This window comes from Protopterus annectens, chromosome 10.part0 (genome assembly GCF_019279795.1).
Source record: "Protopterus annectens isolate FY-2018-M chromosome 10.part0, PAN1.0, whole genome shotgun sequence".
Taxonomy (NCBI): Eukaryota; Metazoa; Chordata; order Ceratodontiformes; family Protopteridae; genus Protopterus; species Protopterus annectens.
The window spans coordinates 1655856503-1655876284 of NC_056744.1; the positions used below are offsets into that span (position 1 = coordinate 1655856503).

At 36.7% G+C, this 19782-nt stretch overlaps 2 protein-coding genes across 2 annotated transcripts in view; both read right to left on the reverse strand.

The window, feature by feature from the left end:
• LOC122814376 (zinc finger protein 99-like) overlaps nt 1–8524 on the reverse strand; it is a 238728-nt gene extending 230204 nt beyond the window's left edge. The window contains exons 1-2 of the mRNA XM_044086959.1: nt 8521–8524; nt 8323–8445 (exon numbers count right to left, since the gene is read on the reverse strand). Of these exons, the coding sequence (XP_043942894.1) occupies nt 8323–8445; nt 8521–8524 (127 nt within the window). The remainder of the gene's footprint in view (nt 1–8322; nt 8446–8520) is intronic.
• Nucleotides 8525–16268: 7744 nt separating this feature from the next.
• Nucleotides 16269–19782, reverse strand: part of LOC122814377 (zinc finger protein 215-like) — a 47149-nt gene continuing 43635 nt past the window's right edge. The window contains exon 4 of the mRNA XM_044086961.1: nt 16269–16306. Within this exon, the coding sequence (XP_043942896.1) occupies nt 16269–16306 (38 nt within the window). The remainder of the gene's footprint in view (nt 16307–19782) is intronic.

Here is a 19782-nt window from a genome sequence, read left to right on the forward strand (position 1 = left end):
TATGGGCTTAAAAGGGGGATTTTCAATACTTTTATAGACTTTTGATATACATAAAATATTTGGTATAACAGTTTTTTAGTTTTAAGAATCCATATGTATCTAAATCAATATGATTTTCCACTAAATATTCCTCCATGTATTAGGGATGTCATCTCTCACAACTGGAACATTGTTACTAGTTCACATAATTTGTCTAACTTGTTAGGGGATTCTCCATTGTTTGCATATAAAAAGACTAAAACAATTATAAATTCACTTGAGAACAGAGACTCAGCACTAGTGTTAAAGAAACATTACTGACCCACCTGGCATGTTTGAGTGTGGCAAATGTGTTTGTTGCAAGTTTATTTTCAAAGGGAACTGCTACACTTTTGTACACAATGACTATAACGTTACATTTGCCCATAATTTTGACTGTTCATCCACTAATTTGGTTCATGCTGCAGTTTGTAATTCTTGTCATTATTTCTATTTGGGAAAGACTTGCAGGAAACTTGTCAGACAAAATAAAAGAACATTGTGGGGCTATCAGAAGCTCTGACTCTTGAAATGCACTAGCTAACTTGTACTAATTTTGAAAAATTTCTATTTTTACTATTAGAGCAAGTAGAACTGTTTTTTGGTGACTATGCTACTCTTCTTGAGGTTAGGGAACTCAAATGGCAATTTTTGCTGGGAGCGGATTCACTTCCTGCTTTGAATGATATCAATTTAAAATGTGCTTTGAAATGGCTTACCTGAGTTCACATGACAGACTCACTTTTCACTAGTTTGCTGTATGCTGTATATTGTACATGATTTTTCACATCACTTTATTACCATATAAAGATGTGTGCATATTTAAAGGATAGAGTTATTTAATTGGCTGTAACTGTTTTACTGCTTTATTGCCATATGACATGTAGTATATATTTACTGATTTTCTTTGTACCTTCTTATTTCTGAAAAAGTTCTTACATATTAAAAGAATGAAAGCACACTCAATTACTGGTTCTGGCGGTGTTTTTTCATATAGCTGTAGAAGTCTTTTTGCCAATATATATATATATATATATATATATATATATATATATATATATATATCTATATATATATATATATATATATATATATATATATATATATATATATATATATATATATATATATACAGCATCACTTCATACGTAATATATATTACTTAGTCATTCCATGCTTTTTCCACATTTGTAATCTGATTTTTTTTTCAATACACTGGATAGAATCCACATCTTAAAATCTCATTGGTTTTTAGCTAACCAAAGAATCTAAATAATACAAAACATGTATATACTCTTTCAATATAAGTCTCACTGTTTCCTTCATAATAACAATACAAAATCATATCCATATTAATATTTTTCTCATTCAATATCTCCTCCAAGAAACCCTCCTTACACACTACTTTCCATATTTTTTGCAAACAAAATATGGACAACTCTGCCTCACACCCTTTTCTATTTTCATACCTTCACTTAACCAACCACTTACTAACACTTTTACCTATAACCATTTTAATCACCCTTAAACATTTCCCTTTTAAACCATGCATTTTTAATATATCCCATAAACAACAATGCTCAGTTCTGTCAAAAGCCTTACTTGCATCTTCCATGATCATCTTTGCACTAACCCTTTTATTTATAATATCATCTAAAACTTGTTATTTGTGTATAAAAGAGAATGTGATTCAGTTAACTATGTTCTGAAGAAGTCTTTGTACCTAGATGAAAGCGCTCAAACTACTTTGCATTTTGTCTAAATAAAGAGTATTGAACTGTGCTTGGATCCTGCCTTTCCTTGGATATATTGCTGTTTTTTTTTGGTTGTGGATTGTTGGATTCCAGGGAAAACCTTCTTTTTACAATCATCTAAAACTTCTTTAACCAGAAATAATAATTTCCTCAATATCTGATCTTTAACCCCTTCATTACTGGTAAAAATCTCCTTCCCAAGGTATTTTCAAATCTATTTTATCTTATTTGCATAAAAATACTGTATTCGGCATTAATCAAAGTGATAAGCCTCTAGTTTCCAATATTTTCTTTACTTCCTTTATAACAGATAAATCTGATTATTCCCTCACATATGTCTCTACTCAAAACAAATTTCCTCTAACCATTAGTTTAACTTGCTATATAAATCTTCTGCCATTCGTCTATTCTTTTATGAAAATTACATCCTAAACCATCTATGCCTGAAACTGACTCTTTTTAAGCAACTTATTCAGTTCATCCATCATTTGTTTCTGCAATAATTCCACTGCTACTTCAGAAAATGTTTAACTTACTAGTCTGTACTCTCCCCTTTTTCTGTCTTGTATGTTTTTGCATGGCTGTCCAATACTACCTTCATAACATCTACCTGCCCTATGCTTAAACTTTTTACTATTATCCGTCATACTTTTTATAAAATCCACTTCTTTCTTTATGGAAAAACTTCTGCTTTCTTCCTTCTTAACAAATATCTTTGTTTAAACAATAATTCTTTTAGTTTAGTCTGTTTTTCTTTATATAATTTCTGCTCTTTTTCAAAATAATTCCTAATATTTTCTTCTAAATTTAACATAATTTGATTTCATAAAAGGTTATACATTTTTCTCTTTCCTGTCAATGATACAACTGAATTCTAAAAAAAAAATCTTTATATTTCTTATTAAAATTTCACCACCTTTCAAGCCCATGTGTTATGAAAATCTGCTATTTTATTATGTTTTCCCCATAAGGTTTTAATTTCCTGTTGTACTTCCTTTTTCAACAATATCTTGTAAACCTCTATATTCCTTTACCTTCTACAATATCATTATTTTTTGAAATCTTAATCCAAATGATCCAAGCTAAATGATCTGAAAAACTTCCCCTTACATCTCTTTTATATTTTACTTTATCATAAAGTAACCCATCTCCGTTATGGTCAGTCCTTCCCCAAGCATCCAACGCTTATTACCCACACCTTTAATTTTCCACAACTTAAATTTTCTGTCATAAACCTGACATCTTGACTTATCTTTTTCTTATCATTTGAAGTCCACATTCAAGTTTCTCTTTATAATAATTTGCATATTGAGAACTGCATTTTTATTTCTTCAAAGAGAAGATGTCTATTTTAACCCTGTATAAGCATAAATTCCCTATCATTCTATTGACGTAATACTGCCATCTACTATCTGCAATTGTAAGTCTCATTCTTCTGTCTATACACACACATCCAGATTCTTTACTGCATTTTTACATAAAATTACTACTCCCTAATAATTTTCATTTCCCAATATCAAAATAATTTTCCCCATAACTTTTCTACCTGAATTCTTCCTCTCACAGGAATAAAACATGCATCAATAGCATAATTATGCATTAATTCAGTTTACTATACCATTTCAGCAATGCAAACCTCCTAACTTCATTAATAATACTGTTCACACTTAAAGAAATAGAATTTAAAATTAGTCCTTCCCTTTTTTACCACTGAGTAGAAAATTTAGAATTTTCTTTTCCATATTATTTTCCCTTTATTGTAAACTTGCTTCCCACACTTATCTTAACTCTTAATTCATTGTTTGATAGATTACTTTCCTTATCCAACATAAACATATTTATTGTATCAGTTTCTACTTCCTGTATCCCTAGTTGAATATCCCCCCTCTTGTACATATACATTTCCTCAATTATCTCTTTATCACCCTCATTATTTTGTTTTTTTTCTTGCTCAGACACACATCAGCCACTTGATAGTCTCCGTTTTCTATATTACTGTTTTTATCATCATTTTTTTACAATCCATGTAGAAATGCCCTTCACCTTTACGTTTTGTACACACTGGTTTACAATTCCTTGCCATATGGCCCTTTGCCCTGACAAGTTACAATGTATTATATCACATGCCTGAATTAAATGAGAAGATTACCCACAAACCAATGCCTTTGGCTGGCTGTCTTACTTTACTACAGCCTTAAAATACTAACAAAAGTAACACTTGGTAAATGTCATCATTTTCACTTTTTAAAGGAGCTTCCTCTTCCCACTCTCCATTCCACAAACCCTTTTGTAGATCAGTGTGCATATTGCTTTAAGAAATGTCCTGTGGGCGTGTACTAATGTATTGATTACTGAGCACATCCACAGGAGAGTGCCATTTTGTGTTAAGATGTTGTAGTGTAAGCATGTCTGTGTGTAAGCCCTATCTGTTAATCAGTTTGTTTATAGTTATTGAAGCTGCTATCCATCCTGATGTGTTTTCATGTAATAAAGCTTCTTAAATGAACTACCCCACCTTGCTTGTCATCATTTGAATAAGGAAAGAGCAACACCTTTAATTTTTATGTAAACATTAACATTTTCACAGAATTTTTCAAACAATTTCTATATCTGACTCTTCATCTTCATGACTTCTAAATTGTAGTACAATATTTTTAGTCATAGTACTTCTTTGCCCAGAAAATGTGTAATTATTCTAAGGAAAAATATTCTTGTTTTTTGTTCACTTAATTCCAGAAATTTTAATACTAGCGCCTCATTTTCAAAACTCAAATAAAAAAAGTCTCTCAACCCAAATATGTAAAGGATCTACTATCAGGGCCTTAAAGCTCAATTTCTCAATCAGATTGTCCCAAACATAATATTGATCAAAGATAGTATCATTTTTAGTTCAAAGTCTTACCGGTTGTCTTTTTTCTGTATTTTGTTACATTCAACTTTGCACTATTTTCTGTTATTCGTTTAAGAACATCTGCATATGAATGTTCAAATAATACTTCTCATCTTCTACTTTACCAAACCATCTTTTGGTCATGTCTGACAAGGAAATGATCGACTCCTCAACCAGATCTTCTAGGTTAAGGTTAAGCATTTCTACCAACTAATCATCCTCCAGTCCTCCAGGCAACACTTCAGTGATCTGCACTTCCTTCCATTTTGCTTCCTCTCTAATTGGTTCAGTTAAATGCTGATAATTTGTACAATCCCCCATTATCAAGTGTAACATCATCCAAATCTTTACTTTTTGTTTCTTTCCCTAACACCAAAAAAAAAAATAGTACTATTGCTCACATCTCTTTCCTGCCCCCCTGTCCTTGCTCCTCCATTGTGCCTTTTGGGAACATACCTGCCATCAATAAAAAGAGTAGAGGAATTTCCTTGATGCCCTGAGCAAATTTCCTCTAATCGCTATCAATATCACCATGGATTTATACTGAAAAGAAGCTACCAGCATAGTGAGGGTATGCAGCAAAAAAGGATGGATGGATGAATAAATCAATAAATAAATACTAAATGGAGATAAGTCTATCTGATGATTCATTGATATGGCAATGAGAAGTGCTGAAAGACCAAAACAAAAAAAATAAAAATAAGTAAGACAAAAAGAGGAAGACTGAAGGAAGCAGCTGAATGAGTGAAGTTTCATAAAGAATCAAAAAAAATACCATATGTTGAAATTGGGAGAAAGGCAATTATTAAGGATAATGGAAGAAATACGATCATAAATGCATACAAATGGTAAGAAAGACAGAGACATTTTGTGAGCACACTGACCACAACAGGGGATGTCTGAGTAGGATCGCTGTTGTAGTAATATTCATTATCTATGGTAATTACCATGAGTGGATGTCCACCAGACACCTTGTTTCTCCAGAAATCTAGAGATGCCTCAGCATAGGTACATGGCAGCCTGAAACATAAACAGATCTATCATGTAGCCTACAATATCTTTGATTCTTTTTTGCCACTGAAGATATGGAGGATACATTGGTGGAAATAAGAGCACCGTTTTTATTTTCTTTTATCTCACCAATCAGACAAAGCTGGTAAAAATAATATTGGCAACATTTGGAAGACAGTCCAACTACAGTCCATGCAAGGCTCTAGATAGTGTGGGGGAAAATATCTCCCCATTTCCCTCACTTCATCAAGTAAATAAACTATAAGGAAGCTCATACGGGGAAGGTGTAAGGGAGCCAGTACTGTGAGAAAATCCATGGTCAAGACATTTACTGTTATGATGAGTGTGTTTATGTAACTGTACACTATCTAGTGTATGAATCACTTTTGCACTAGTATTTACTAAATATGGGAAGATTACCAAAGCAATACATGCAGAAAAAGGGGGAATTCTGTGCTGACAAGTGAACTGCTCCCTATCTGCACAAGTCCTAAATAGGATTCTGATGATCATCATAGGCCTTGACTGATAGCCATGGCAAACCTTGTCCTTCTGGACTGGTCATAAAGCTTATAAGCTTAGAAAGGTGTGAACTGAGGCTCATATAGCCACTTTGCAACTGATCTAGTTAAACATTTTTGAACTATGCTGCTGAAGTAACAGCTGCCTTGTTGAAGGGACTCTAACAGGGTTTTTCCGGCAAATAAAAACATACTTAGTCAACCATTTTGGAAAAGTTTTGGTTTATTGACAGGTCTGTGCCGTTTTTCTGAGAGAAAGGATGCAGTTAATTGCTCAGCTAGATTAAAGTCTTTGGTTCTGTCTATATAGTACCTGTGTTGCTTGTTAACATCCAACATATGCAGTTTCTTACCCTCCCCTTTTTTGCTTCTTACCCTCCCCTTTTTGCTTATCATTGAAAAACACAGACAGTGGAATAGTCTAGTTAAAACTACCTTTGGCATAAAGGAAGGGTCAGTTATTAGATTTGCCTTTCTTTGTGGAACACTGAATGCTTTTATGAATAATGTGTCTTGTAACTCTGATATCCTCATGGTAGAGAAAATTACCACCAGGAGGACGTCCTTCAAGGAAAGTACTGAAGGAGAGTGGAAACCGTCGGATCACAAGTCTTCAAGGTCAGTATTTATAAGTTGTTGTTAAGGTACCAAGGAGGTAGGATAACACTCTTTGGTGGATGAAGATACAGAATTACTTTAAGGACTGTTTAACATAAGCAGTTCTTACTGCAGGTGGGTCTAGAGGAAGGTGTGGTGACATTGTTGAGATATGATCTTAAAGGAAGGAATACAAAAGTCTTACTGCAAAAATGATCTGGCAGATACTAAACTACCAGGAGCAGAGATGTGAAGTTGAAATTTTGAAGTTTCTTGCTATACAAAATGAAAACTCTCCTCTACTTGGGCAGCTAATACTTTCTTGTGCTATTTTACCTGGGTTCTTTCATGATATTTAGCATATCTTTATGAAATAAATGCTTGACAGTAATTTGTGTCAGGTCATCCATATAATAAAAATAAGCTTGTCAAGGTTTGGGTGCATCACACAGTCTGACTATGTGAGTGGATATACTACCAGAGGTAGGGTGCAGGTGTATTATCATAGGTAATCAGCACAGAAGTTTCCTTTCCTGTTTGAATCGGACAGAAAATCAGTGTTAGTTGGGCCAGTAAGGTGTTAAAAGAACTACCTTGGCTCTATTTATCCTTTCCCTCTGCAATGCTCCAGGAAGCAGTGGTCTTACAGAGTATGGACAAAGAACCGCCCTGATGATGGAAAAGATTGGCATATTTTGTCTATGTCATTCTGAAATGAAAATATTTCACAGATCTTTGGAAAATTGTACTTTTCCACTGAGGAAAACAAGTCCATCTCTTGTACTCCTCACCTAGCCATTAGCTCTTTTGAAAATGGATTTATCCAAGTACCACTTCTGGTTGGAGGCTAATTACCTGCTGAGGGTATTTACTTTCTAGCTGAGGTCCAAGGAAATATATGGATCTAAAGAACTATTCTGGAATGCAAATCCAGATGCCAGACCCACATGGCTACAGTACACAGGGATGTCACTGCCTACCAGTTTACATACTACATGTTACATTGTGCTGTCTGTGGTTAAGTGCAGGACCAGTGGTTTTCAAACTGGTTTGGAAACCTTGAGAACTAAAGTACCAGCTGACATTTCTGATACTGGTATGCTTCCTTCCTTTTTTGGGGTTTCACAAACTCTGACCTCAAAGTTGCAGGTCTTTGTTCCCCAAGCATTGCCTAAAGTATCCGTTGTTACTTCTTGGGTATGTGTGGGGTGCAAAAATAGCACCTCCCACATATGCCTTCACTTGTGATGCTACCATGAGAGCAGGGCAGGTAGTTCCTACTTCTGGGGTGTGTATGTGTGCTGTTTCCATTGGTTCTTTCTACATTTTCAGAAAATAAAGAGCCCAGTCCAAACCTACCAAACTGGAAGCTCTCTGGCAACAGGAGGTGTAACACTATATTGTCACTAATCTGAATGAGTTAAGTTATCATTGCTTTCTTAATAACAGTCCTTCAGCTCTATACATTTTACTAGTTTTCTGTGACATACTGTAATTAATATCAACAAAAAAGAATAATCTTTTTACTTACCATGGAAGTTACATTCAGGATTATTTTTCTTTTCTGTGGTATTTTTTACCTCCGCATCACCTTCTGGTAACTCATCATCTACTTTTAGTAGTAGCAATAACTTCTTTTTGGGGATTCTATATCCTGCATATTAAAAATAAAAATATATATCATTCACGTTTTGTTGTTTTTTATCTGCGATGCCCATCTAGTCAAGACCCATGTTTAGCAAGACAAAGCTTCACAAACATATGAAATATATTGAAAACCAGACAATGTCCAACAACATTACTTCTGACCACTGGCAAAGACAATCACAGTACTGTATAATTCACAGCAGAGTGACTGCAGAGCAGGGAAACAGCAGAAGAATGTACCGGTATTATCGATCTTTATAAATCAGTGATGGACAACGTAGGTGATTAACCTAGCTATGCTGAGTTTACCAGAAAGATATGTAAAGGAGAATCATCGGAGACATTGATGCATCCAAATCAGTTATGTAATCTGCCACAGAATTGTGTGTCTGATGAACCAGTCAGAATTAGAGTATGCCACATAAATCCAGTCTTTTTCCTCTCTCAGTAACATACAGCACACTAACCTTTGATGCCAGAACACCAGAAAGCTGTGGGTTCTATTCCCACTCCAGATGACTGGATTACTGACACTGCAGTATAGCATCAGGAGGTGCTGCAGTGCATATTGTGCTGCCCTTCAGATGAGATATTAAACTGAGGTCCCACCTGCTTCAGTTTATGGTAACTCAGTTGAATGTAAAATATCCCATGGCAGCTATTGAAAAGAATAGGGATCCTTTATTTACACTGTTTACAACATTCATACATTTTACACTACTTAAAAATTAGAACTTATTTACAAAACATACTCTTTCCAAATCTCTCTCACACACACACACACACACACACACACACACACACACACACACACACACACACACACACAAAATCATCCCCCTTTTGTAGTCACAACCACAGTTTTACTTTACCAAGTGTTCTGCCAGACTCCAAACCTTATTAAACAATACTTGTTTCAGTCTGGCTATCCAAATATTCCAAATAACCCCAAACAAAATGTTATTACTCTTTTGTATAGTTTGACTATTTTGACCTCATGGTACCCATATAAAATCATATTCATATCCAGTTTCTCCACCTTTTTTATACCACCCAACATAAATTCTTTACAATCACCAAGCAAAAGTTACATGTTCTATAGTTACTAAATCTTTACAAAACAGTCTTTGATGCATTTAATTACAGAATGTATTTCCCTTCATCGGCAGCTTATTTATTCCCAACTGCCACAAAAAATCTTGACATTCTGCCATATTCCTAAATCTATTTTTCCTTGCTTTAATTACATAAGTTTTGTTTAACCCTTTTCAAGCAATAACTTCATAACATCTTTTCACTAAGTCATTATACTACCCTTTTCTAGTATTCTTTACATTTTTCACTTCTAAATCCCACAGTTTATTTTGATCTGATACACCATTATTCCCTATTATTAGCGATGTAGTGTTTTCTGTATCTGTGTGAACCTTTTCATCTGTGTTATTTTTAATATTTCCTGTGATTGAAACTCTGGTGTTTATTGTAAATTGATATTTAGTATTTTCATGTTCTTTTATTATTTATTACTAAATATATTTAGACTTTTTACTGTAGCTGGTCTTGTAGAGAATATTTTAACCTTCAAGACTACTTATATTTATTTGGTAATACTGGGGCCACACCTGAAAGCCTTGCTGTTTGGTCAACATTACCATTGGTATTAGTATTAATTTCACTGAGTATGATTGAGTTCCCTACCAGGAGCCTTAGAGTAGCTGGCTTTGTGGGTGTGCTGGTGGCAGTCTTTCTACCTTTGAGCCTGGACAGAGGTGGTAGAGCTAGTGAATCTGCGCCAGCCCTCCCCAGGTGTGTGTGTGTGTGTGTGTGTGTGTGTGTGTGTGTGTGTGTGTGTGTGTAAATAAGATCTCAAAGAGTGTGCATGTCAGCTGCTTGGAACAGAGACACTGAAAGTAGTAATTTCACAGAGAGGGTGGTGGAGGACTTGGCTTAGAACACCCGGCTAAGGACTAAACTCTATAGCTGTGCCAGTGCGGAGTCTTATTTGGGGCTTAGAGAGAGAGACAGAATCCCAGCCTAGGACTGTAGGTGCTCCCTATATAAGGAAGCAAGAGACTGTAACAGTTGCTAGTGTTAATGTTATTCCCTACCCCTTGGTCATCTAATATCACACAAAATACAAGTTCCCTATATAAACTTAAGAGAAATTGTACTTGGTGCAGAGAGCTGCATCTGGAAATACTGTATCTATTTTTGTTCAATGTGAATGTCCCTCACTGGTGTCAGTGGTGAGGACTGAGGTTTTTGATTACTGGCCCAGAGGAGGGATGTCACACCATCTATTTTTCTTTTTTTTTTTTGCTTGGAATCATTTATATCCTAGCTAAATAATCAATTTTCCCAAAATTACTGAATTAATCAAATAAAACTTTTTATGTGACATCCTAAAGGCATGCAAGAAATTCCCCATCCCCTTAATTTTATTTACATTTTCTCCCCACTGTTTATCAACTATCTCTTTTATTGATTATTCCTAGCACACATACTTCATTTGAAAAATGAATGCTTTCTGACTTCCTTCTCCCACCCCGCTATTCTTTTCCTTACTCAGTTCTAACTACACATCACTAAGACAATGACTTATACACTAACACTTCCCCATCCATTTTCGATTCCTAGCTAAAACTAAAATATCTGCATAATAAACAAAATTTGCCCTGAGATCCACTAACTGCCATGTAAGCATCATGCAAAGCCTACGTGAAGTTTACACGTGTGCACAGTGATATGTGGTGAGCAGCAGCGTTAATTACATATTTATGCTGTGCAGAGCGTTTAAACGTAAATAAGGTGGTTTCATGACTGGCAAAGCAACACGGATAGTAAATCTGTTTATCTCAGAGGACAGTAGGTTAGCAGGATTGCGCAAAATGCCACAATGATTACCAGGTTTAACATATAGTTTTGTATATGGCCCAAACACAGTATAGGATAGTGTATACAGTGCAGAGTATTATGAAATCCCATTCCAGGCATTCTGTACAGAAGTTGTTTAAATGATCTGTAAGGGAACATGGACTGCCATGTAAAATAAACACTCCGGGGAATTGAGTGTATTGAATAGGGAGACACTGATGAATTGTAGGAAGGAACAGAGAGAAAGAGGGCAGTTGAAACAACCTAATATACAGCAGATGAGGGCATATCAGTGGCAGCAACACCTATCACATATCAATATGGTACAGTACAAACTGCACAGTGAAAATGTGTAATATGTGACTGTCACACAAGGTGACATAAAAATGGGGGAGATGTCTGTGTGAGATAAGCATCCTTACATGAACAATGCAGAGGACATCTATTAGAGATGTTATATACAATTGGGGTAGGGTGTATATTGTGCAGCTGTGCAAACTGATTTGCCTGAATATGAGTGTAATTTCAGAAGAGGTCTCCAGAAAGGACACAAGTAAACCGTGATGAACAACAGTAAAAGAAGCATGCACAATCATGGACGATATCAGAATAATACCACCAGTAATCCCATGTCTCTGACGTAGCATATATGATTTAGAGTGATCTAAGATGGTTCTGCAAAAACACACTTGTACAACTATTATGACATATCCGTATTCTATGAGGGTAATCATGCACACTTTCCTGACATTCTAACATCTGCTGGAGGTGTTACAAGGAACACTGCTATACCTGTATGCCTTTATGTGACATATTGATCAGTAAAGGTTAGTTGACTGGTGTGCATGGTGTGTGTGTGTGTGTGTGTGTGTGTGTGTGTGTGTGTGTGTGTGTGCTTGTGTGTGTGTGTGGTGCAATACACACTGTCACAAACCTTGCCCATGCCATCAATGTTGTTAAACATTTATGTATGTACTGGAACAGGTATCACACATGTATCTGGTGTAACACCTTGATGGGTGTTGAGCACCAACAGACGGTAATGTTTATGCAACAAAAAGAATATCTAGGTATGGCCAATAAGATGTGTGACAGCTCACTGTGGCAAAGGTGGTACACATCTGTTACACATCACTGGAAGAATTGTAAGGAAGTACATGAAGAAAGGTGCATTGTACTCAGTTACTGGTGTGATGAAGGCTGTGAAGTATGAAGGTAGTATGGCCTGTGATGTGGATATCCTTCACATACTCAGTAGTTGTGTTACATGCAAGGGAGTAGTCAGTACTGTGGGCACATGCTGGTGGATGTTCCACATACCATCTACCCCAGGAAACAGGTCACATACCTATTGGTCTGACAAGGTATTTGGTTGTGTGTTTGTTTACCTGATGTAACAAATCCACCATTGTTTTTGTTTCATTGCAGATGTTGTCATGGCTGTGGCAGTTATCTTTGGTCATACCTCTCAAGTGTACCTCATTATGAGGAATGTACCTCATTTGGGGTCTTAAAAAGTTCATGTTCTTCAAAGTTCCACATTGAAAGACTCTGTCACACATTCAATGTTAGGAATTTTTTAAGTGAAATCCATTGTAAATAGAAATGAATCATATTACTTCATTAAAAGATTTTCTTTATAAATAAAGCCAACATATTTTAACCATCCTATGACCTTCCCAGTTAAAGTTGTTAGTAAGCCATTAGTATGCGTTCCACATTTTGCCCATTTGGTCCATGATGTCATGTTGGCCTACTTCACAGATGAGGAGATTCAGGATGTGTCTATACATGCATGCATCAGGTACTGCCCCCCCCAAACTAAAGTTTAGATTGCTATCAATCTGTGTTCCCAAGTCTTGCACCACTGAGTTTGAGCTTACAGAGATGCTATCTATATCATAATTAGCAGGGGCTACTTCTTTGCCAAAGGGGACAATGAGGCTATTTTTGTATTAGGTTTCAGTCCGTGAGTTTGGCACCAATCATTTGTCTGTGTTAGCCCTTTCTGTAATATGTTAACATTGTTGGGGGACTTTATAAGACTGCGCCCGGTTTACAGTCATCTGCAAACTTGGTAAGCCACAGGCCATCTACTTTCACCTGGATTTCAGGGAAATAGTTTCCAAACAGTAGAGAGCCCAGCACAGATTCTTGTGGTACTCAGCTGCTAACTGGTCTACTGGTGGAGGTGAACTTGCCAACTTTGACAGTGCATGTTGTGTTGGTGAGCCAGTTAGCTACCTATCTAATAACGTATGGGTTAGTCCCCAGATGAGAGTCTATGACACCTGATTGGGGATTGTATCAAAGGTCTTGGCTAAATCAAGACAGGCAATATGTACTGTTTTCTCTCATCCAGGGCTTTGGTGACTTTCTCAAAGAAGTCCACCAGGTTTAATAAACAACCTCTACGCTTGACAAAACCAAACTGGATTGGGGTCAAGAGTCTTGAATGTCACCTATGTTCTTCTGTATAAGGTCCATGATGATTCTTTTCATAGTCTTACAGATAAGACTGGTTAGGTTTATGGGTTAATAGTTTCCAGGGTCATATGATGGATTTGTAGCCATGTTCAACTGTGAAGATAGTTCTAGTTCTGCATGTTACCATATTGATGTGCATTGTATATCACACAACAGCTGTCATTAATTTATGTAGTCTAGTTGATATATTTGTGAACAAGTACTGAGAGACTAGGGAGGCAACACATGGCAGCATTGTAAATATGTGACACGTTGTTAGATAGGGCCTTCAGTTTATGTTTCCACATGTAGTTTCATAGCAGGAGAAGTAAATGGACAGTAGACAGCACTAATACATGTTAATAGTGATTTAGCATAGCACAGCTTTGAGCAGCAGGTTTGCAAAAAGGTAGGCAAATTGTTTCTGCATGTGATACACATTTCCATTACTTTCCCTGTTTACATGTAGTTAAGCAGCACGTAAATGCGAGCCTCATTTCTAAAATTCTGAGAGCTACTAGTGAGTCTATGAAACACACCTGCTGCTTAGCTGACTCTGTGGCAGCAAGTGTAAATGCATTGGCACATTTCTTTTTGAGCCCAGATGAAACTTGGTTTGAAACCAGGTATAACTAATACTTTTAAAAATATAGTGATAATCCAATGACATTAATTCTTTATAGTACATGTGTTGCTGTGTGTTGGCAGAGCACAGTGGGGTTAAGAAGTATTGTGATGAGATAACCACAGCATTGTACGGTGGCTCATCATAGCTTGACACTGGTGCACGATGCCAAACTCTGTGCCAACATGGAGGACAAAAAGTGAAGGGATCCATTGCTTCTTCTAGTACTTATGTGTGTTGTGTGTGATTCTATTTTTGGACTAGATTAAAGGTGTTAAAATGGGGTAGCTAGGAAAGTGGTGAAATGGGGAGCAAGCAGGGGGAAGAACAAAGGGAAAGCAATACAGGAATCTACAGGAGGGAGGTATGAAAGAACAATAGCTATCCATTTCTTCAACAATGAAAACTGAAAACGTGCATAATATTAGCTGAATTTAGACTGTCACCTGCAGAAAGAGGGATGACAGCAATGCAATAATTTTATATAGCCAACTGGACCAAATTATGTATGTCAAGAAGACACTTGTAAGAAATGGAGAGCTATGTATGGGATAACATATATATATATATATATATATATATATATATATATATATATATATATATATATATATATATATATATATATATATATATATATATATATATATATTTTTTTTTTTTTTTTTTTGGAACAGGTGCTCTTTTTTTTTTTTTAATTCACTAAGAGGGGAATGCTGGGTAACGGATGCAGGTATTTCTGAGTCGTGTGAATTGCATAGGTGAGGAAGCAAATGCAAACAAGACAAGACACAGGGATGGTGAGAGACACTAAAGGTTGGGGGACACCTTGATTGGGGTGAGGAAGGAGACAATACAGGCTCATGCCCATCAAAAATCTAGTCCTCACCTAATGGACTGTCGTCACTGTCCCCTTACTCCATTGGCAGCTGGAGTGCTTGATGCATTCGCCTCCTACATACCATGAAGGAGAGTAGCCTGTCCATCCAGCACAGATGTACACCAATGGTGTGGTGCACAACCTTACGCAACATCCTTGACATCTCCTGGCAGGTGATGAAATCACCACCTCTGCCATTGCTCCAGGAAGGTACCATGGCAGCAGCTGCCAGGGCAGTACTATTTGAGGGTGCAGGTAGTGCAGGGGCAGCAGAGGCAGTGCTGCCAGGTTGGGCCCTAGATGTGCTGGGCATTGGTGCTGGAGCCGGTGGAATGGGGGCAGGCTGATCCACAGGGGCTGTCCGACCTCATTGTGCTTTGAAAAATGTAGTAATTTGGTACATATGGAGGACATGCAGACATTTAGATGGCACATAATAGACAATAAAGAAAGAGAGATAAGGGTTGGGGTGAGAGAAAAAAGAGATACAATTAGTACCATCATATGTGACATACAATGCATTAACACAATTATACAGCAATTTTATCTGAAGTATTACATTTAAGTATATGTCCTAACAACTACAAAGTATAACTACAGATTTCTGAAAGTAATCCATGAAATGTGCATATATTGCACATATGCTTGCTCCAATTATACAGATCACAGTTAACAGCAGGGGATTTATGCCACTTGTATAAAGTTTAATTTAATGTAATATTATTACAGAAATGCAGTATTGTACAGTTGCTACTTGTGGTATTTGAACCCACAACCTCTGACTACAGTCTTATAGTTTAATCCTAAAGTTGGTTTGTGCTACAGACCAATGTATGCATACTTGCTTTTACAGTTAGGATATGCACACTCAATTTGCTACAACTGTATACAAACAACAAAATGCTATATTTAACTTTTAAAGCTGCAATAATACTTCTCTTGTGCTGCATACATACTACTTACTTCCCTCAGTCTCTCCATTTGATCAGTGTGAGCCTGGCAATGAAACTATTTTGGCATTCACTGTTGAAAGAACAGAAAAGAACAGAAGAGCATTATGCATACCAGTCTTGCCTATATTTAGCTTTCTGTGTATTACAAATACTCTCTTATTATCATACTTACACAGCATTGGGATGTTTGCAGCTTGAAATTCAGTCAACCACTAACTGAGGGTATTCCTTTTACACCTCTGTAGGTCATTAAAATGATGTCTGTACTGCTATCCAGTGCATGGGATACCAGTAGCACTGGATACAGCTTGAGCCAAACTACTCCAAACCTCTGACTTGTACTGGGAGCCAGAATAGCCCCCCTTTAGAAACCTTTGGCTGTGGTGCTTTACCAGGAGTCCAATAAATATCCTGGACTTCTGCACACCCTATCTCTGTGCCCTAAACCTGGCAGCTTCCCTTCTAACTCCAGACATGTCTAACACCCAAACTAGAACAATGGCAAACAATGCTACCCCACCAATTCTGGTTATCATGTTTATTGGTAGTGGGTAAACCTGAACAATGATGTCAACTGCATTTGCATGATGTTAAGCAGGGAGGAAAGAAATATTTTAAACTGTAAGGTTAGTCTGACACTTGACCTTAGTTTGATGGGTTTCTGCTGCTGTAGCTTGGAAATATATACTGAAAATTGGAAGGTTATTGTTAGTTGAGTTAAGTTTGCAGACATGCACTGCAGGCATAAATGTCATGACCTGACACATTTGTTTTTGGCTTTATACACTGGTAAAATTCATTCTTAAAGTATGGGATTCAAACCTAGGCATAAGGGATGAAACATTTTCTTCCACAGAGGTGATTTTTCATTTTTGCCACAGAAAAAGTGCTGCTCACATAGTCAGGAATCATACATAAATACAGGTGACAGTTTGATGTCTTACACATGTATGTATGTGGCCTGACAAAGTTCTTGTATAGAGATCCAGTTGTACATGTGTCTTATTTAATTCTGAAGGCCATCCAAGTCCAGTTAGAAGAATCATACTTACAGAAAAATAGTAGACAGTATAGCCTCAGTCATACATCTGAAAACATAATATCGGTATCTTATCCCTCATATATATAATACATATCAGCTCCACTATCTAAAGTGTTATAAGTGAGAGTGAGTATAATGGCAAATGGAACAACAATAAATATGTCTAGAATATCCTGTATTAGAACCCAGGACCATGTATATGGCAGTCCTATACTTACACCTGTTGCCACAAGAATGTTGAAATAGCACTTGCATATTTTTCAGTTCATTGCCATAAACTGCACTGCTACAACAGTAAAAATAGGTTGCATACCCTGTACTAGAACAAAGGACCATCTGCATACCAGTTCTACAGTTATACCTGCTGTCACAGGACTAGTTACATGACAGTTCCATAATTTCCTACTCAGTCTTAAGGTCTCTGTGTTAACCAATACACAACATCACTTAGCGTGTTTGCATGGTGCAAGCAGAATTAACTGAATGCATCCATTTTACATTATTGACTGCATCCTGTCTGAAGGTGTTCAATGGCTGCAGGTGTTGGGGAAACCTTGCTGCCTGCCACACAATGCCACTAAGGATGGAAAGCAAAAACTGCATCCTTTTTTACCTTTAAATTTTTACAGATGCCCTGCCTGCAGGTGTTCTGTCTGCTTCCTGTGTGGGCCATTAGTCCGGGTTTGCGCACTGCTAAGCATCGCGCAAACGAGATAAGCACAGCCACACCTGACATTCATTTTCTCCATTTCCCTTGTTTACACTAAGCTTCACACTATGCAAACACTGGCAAAAATTAATAAATAAAAACTAAAAGGAAAAGTAGTTGAAATTAAGAAAAGCAATCTGTGAAATAAACACTACAAAATGTTTGATAGCAAAGTTTCTACATAGCTCTGGATTTAATTTGTCACTCCAATTAACCTTCAGAACACAGTAAGGGTTCCTTTTCCTTCTTTGACACGCAACCAGCTTTGCAACAGGGAAGTGAAATTGTTGTGCATACAACCAACTGCAACATCATCCACAGTACTAAGAAACCATATAACAGCTATTTGTGCATGTATTAATTCTGGGTGTAGTGTACTGAGTGATCACACAATCCTTTATGACTACTGCTTGCAAAAATGCAGCTCTGTCTTGTTTGTTACTCATTCTTGTCTTATCTGACCATTAATCTGAGACATGCAATCTGTAAGGCATTCTACATCATTTTTCTTAAAATGTATGAGGATATTAAATGGCAATGTTGCCAACAAATGAAGGGGAAGTTGGATGTTAAAGAACAGAACCTGTGAATTGTGTGCTGCTTAATTACATTTCCATCACTGATAAAATTACTTCTACACTTTGTAAGTCTAACCAGACACACCCACTGGAGGTAGAGCAGTCTGCAAGGCTGTTGTGTTCCCTACCAGTAATCATTCACAGTTGCAATCCATTAGCAACAAACACTGAGGAAGTACCTGCACTATGTTTAGATTTGCTACACAGAGCCAAATATTTGGAATTCAACAATTCGAATGGGTTCACACCTTATTTGCATCTTCACTGTGCTCACAACCCTTAATTTGCACCATAAAAAGGCAAATGTGAAGGTGTGGAGACTTGTTTATGTGAAGAACAAAGAACAGACTCTTACTTTGGGATATATCTACACAGAAGACTACTGAATTTGACAAGATATGTTTACATTTTTTTCAGTTATCTTAAAACTGAATGTTCTGTGTTAAAATTGTGGACATGTTTCAGGGACAGTTAATTTGATAGCACTTTTAGTATTTCGCTGATGGTTTGTTAGGAAAATTTGGAATTTGCCTTTTGGGGTGGGGGAGCAAAGCTGCATTTCCATTATGGTACAAACAAGGATACTTTGCTATTGATACTCTCCTTGTTTTGCATCCAGACTTGCTTTGTGGTGAATGTAATATGCTACAAGCACACAATTCCTGTTGTTCATACTTCAAATATCTAGACTGTTTTATGTTTTTCCAGTGGGTAATAGTGAAATGCTACCTTTTCTGTTGTATCTGGAAACAGGATATTTTTAGTTATGTGATATGTATGTGTATTATGCTTCTGCTGTGTTTTAGATCACCTAGGACTATGGCACCAAGGCTTCTCAATCCCTGAAAAGCCCCCTTCAGTGACCCTAAGAAAAAGATCATTGTGGAAGCTTTTAAGCAACATAGTGCCTTTCTGTTTAGACAGGGATGCGGGAGCTAAGTTAGGCAAAATGCAAATTTGGCACAAGATAGTTGCAGATGTGAATGCAGTAGGCAGCCACAGCAGGACATATGATCAGGTGTAACAACAAACCAACAAAACGAGGAGCCACCAAGCTGAAGAACACCAAACCAAGTCGTATCACAAAACGGCACTTTAATAGCCAAAAAAACGAACATGAACAACAAATGTGAAGTGCTTTTTGTTTAACTCCTGTTAAACTTCTTCAGACTGTTACAAGACACTGACATCACTTCCTGTTTGTGCATTCACTCCTG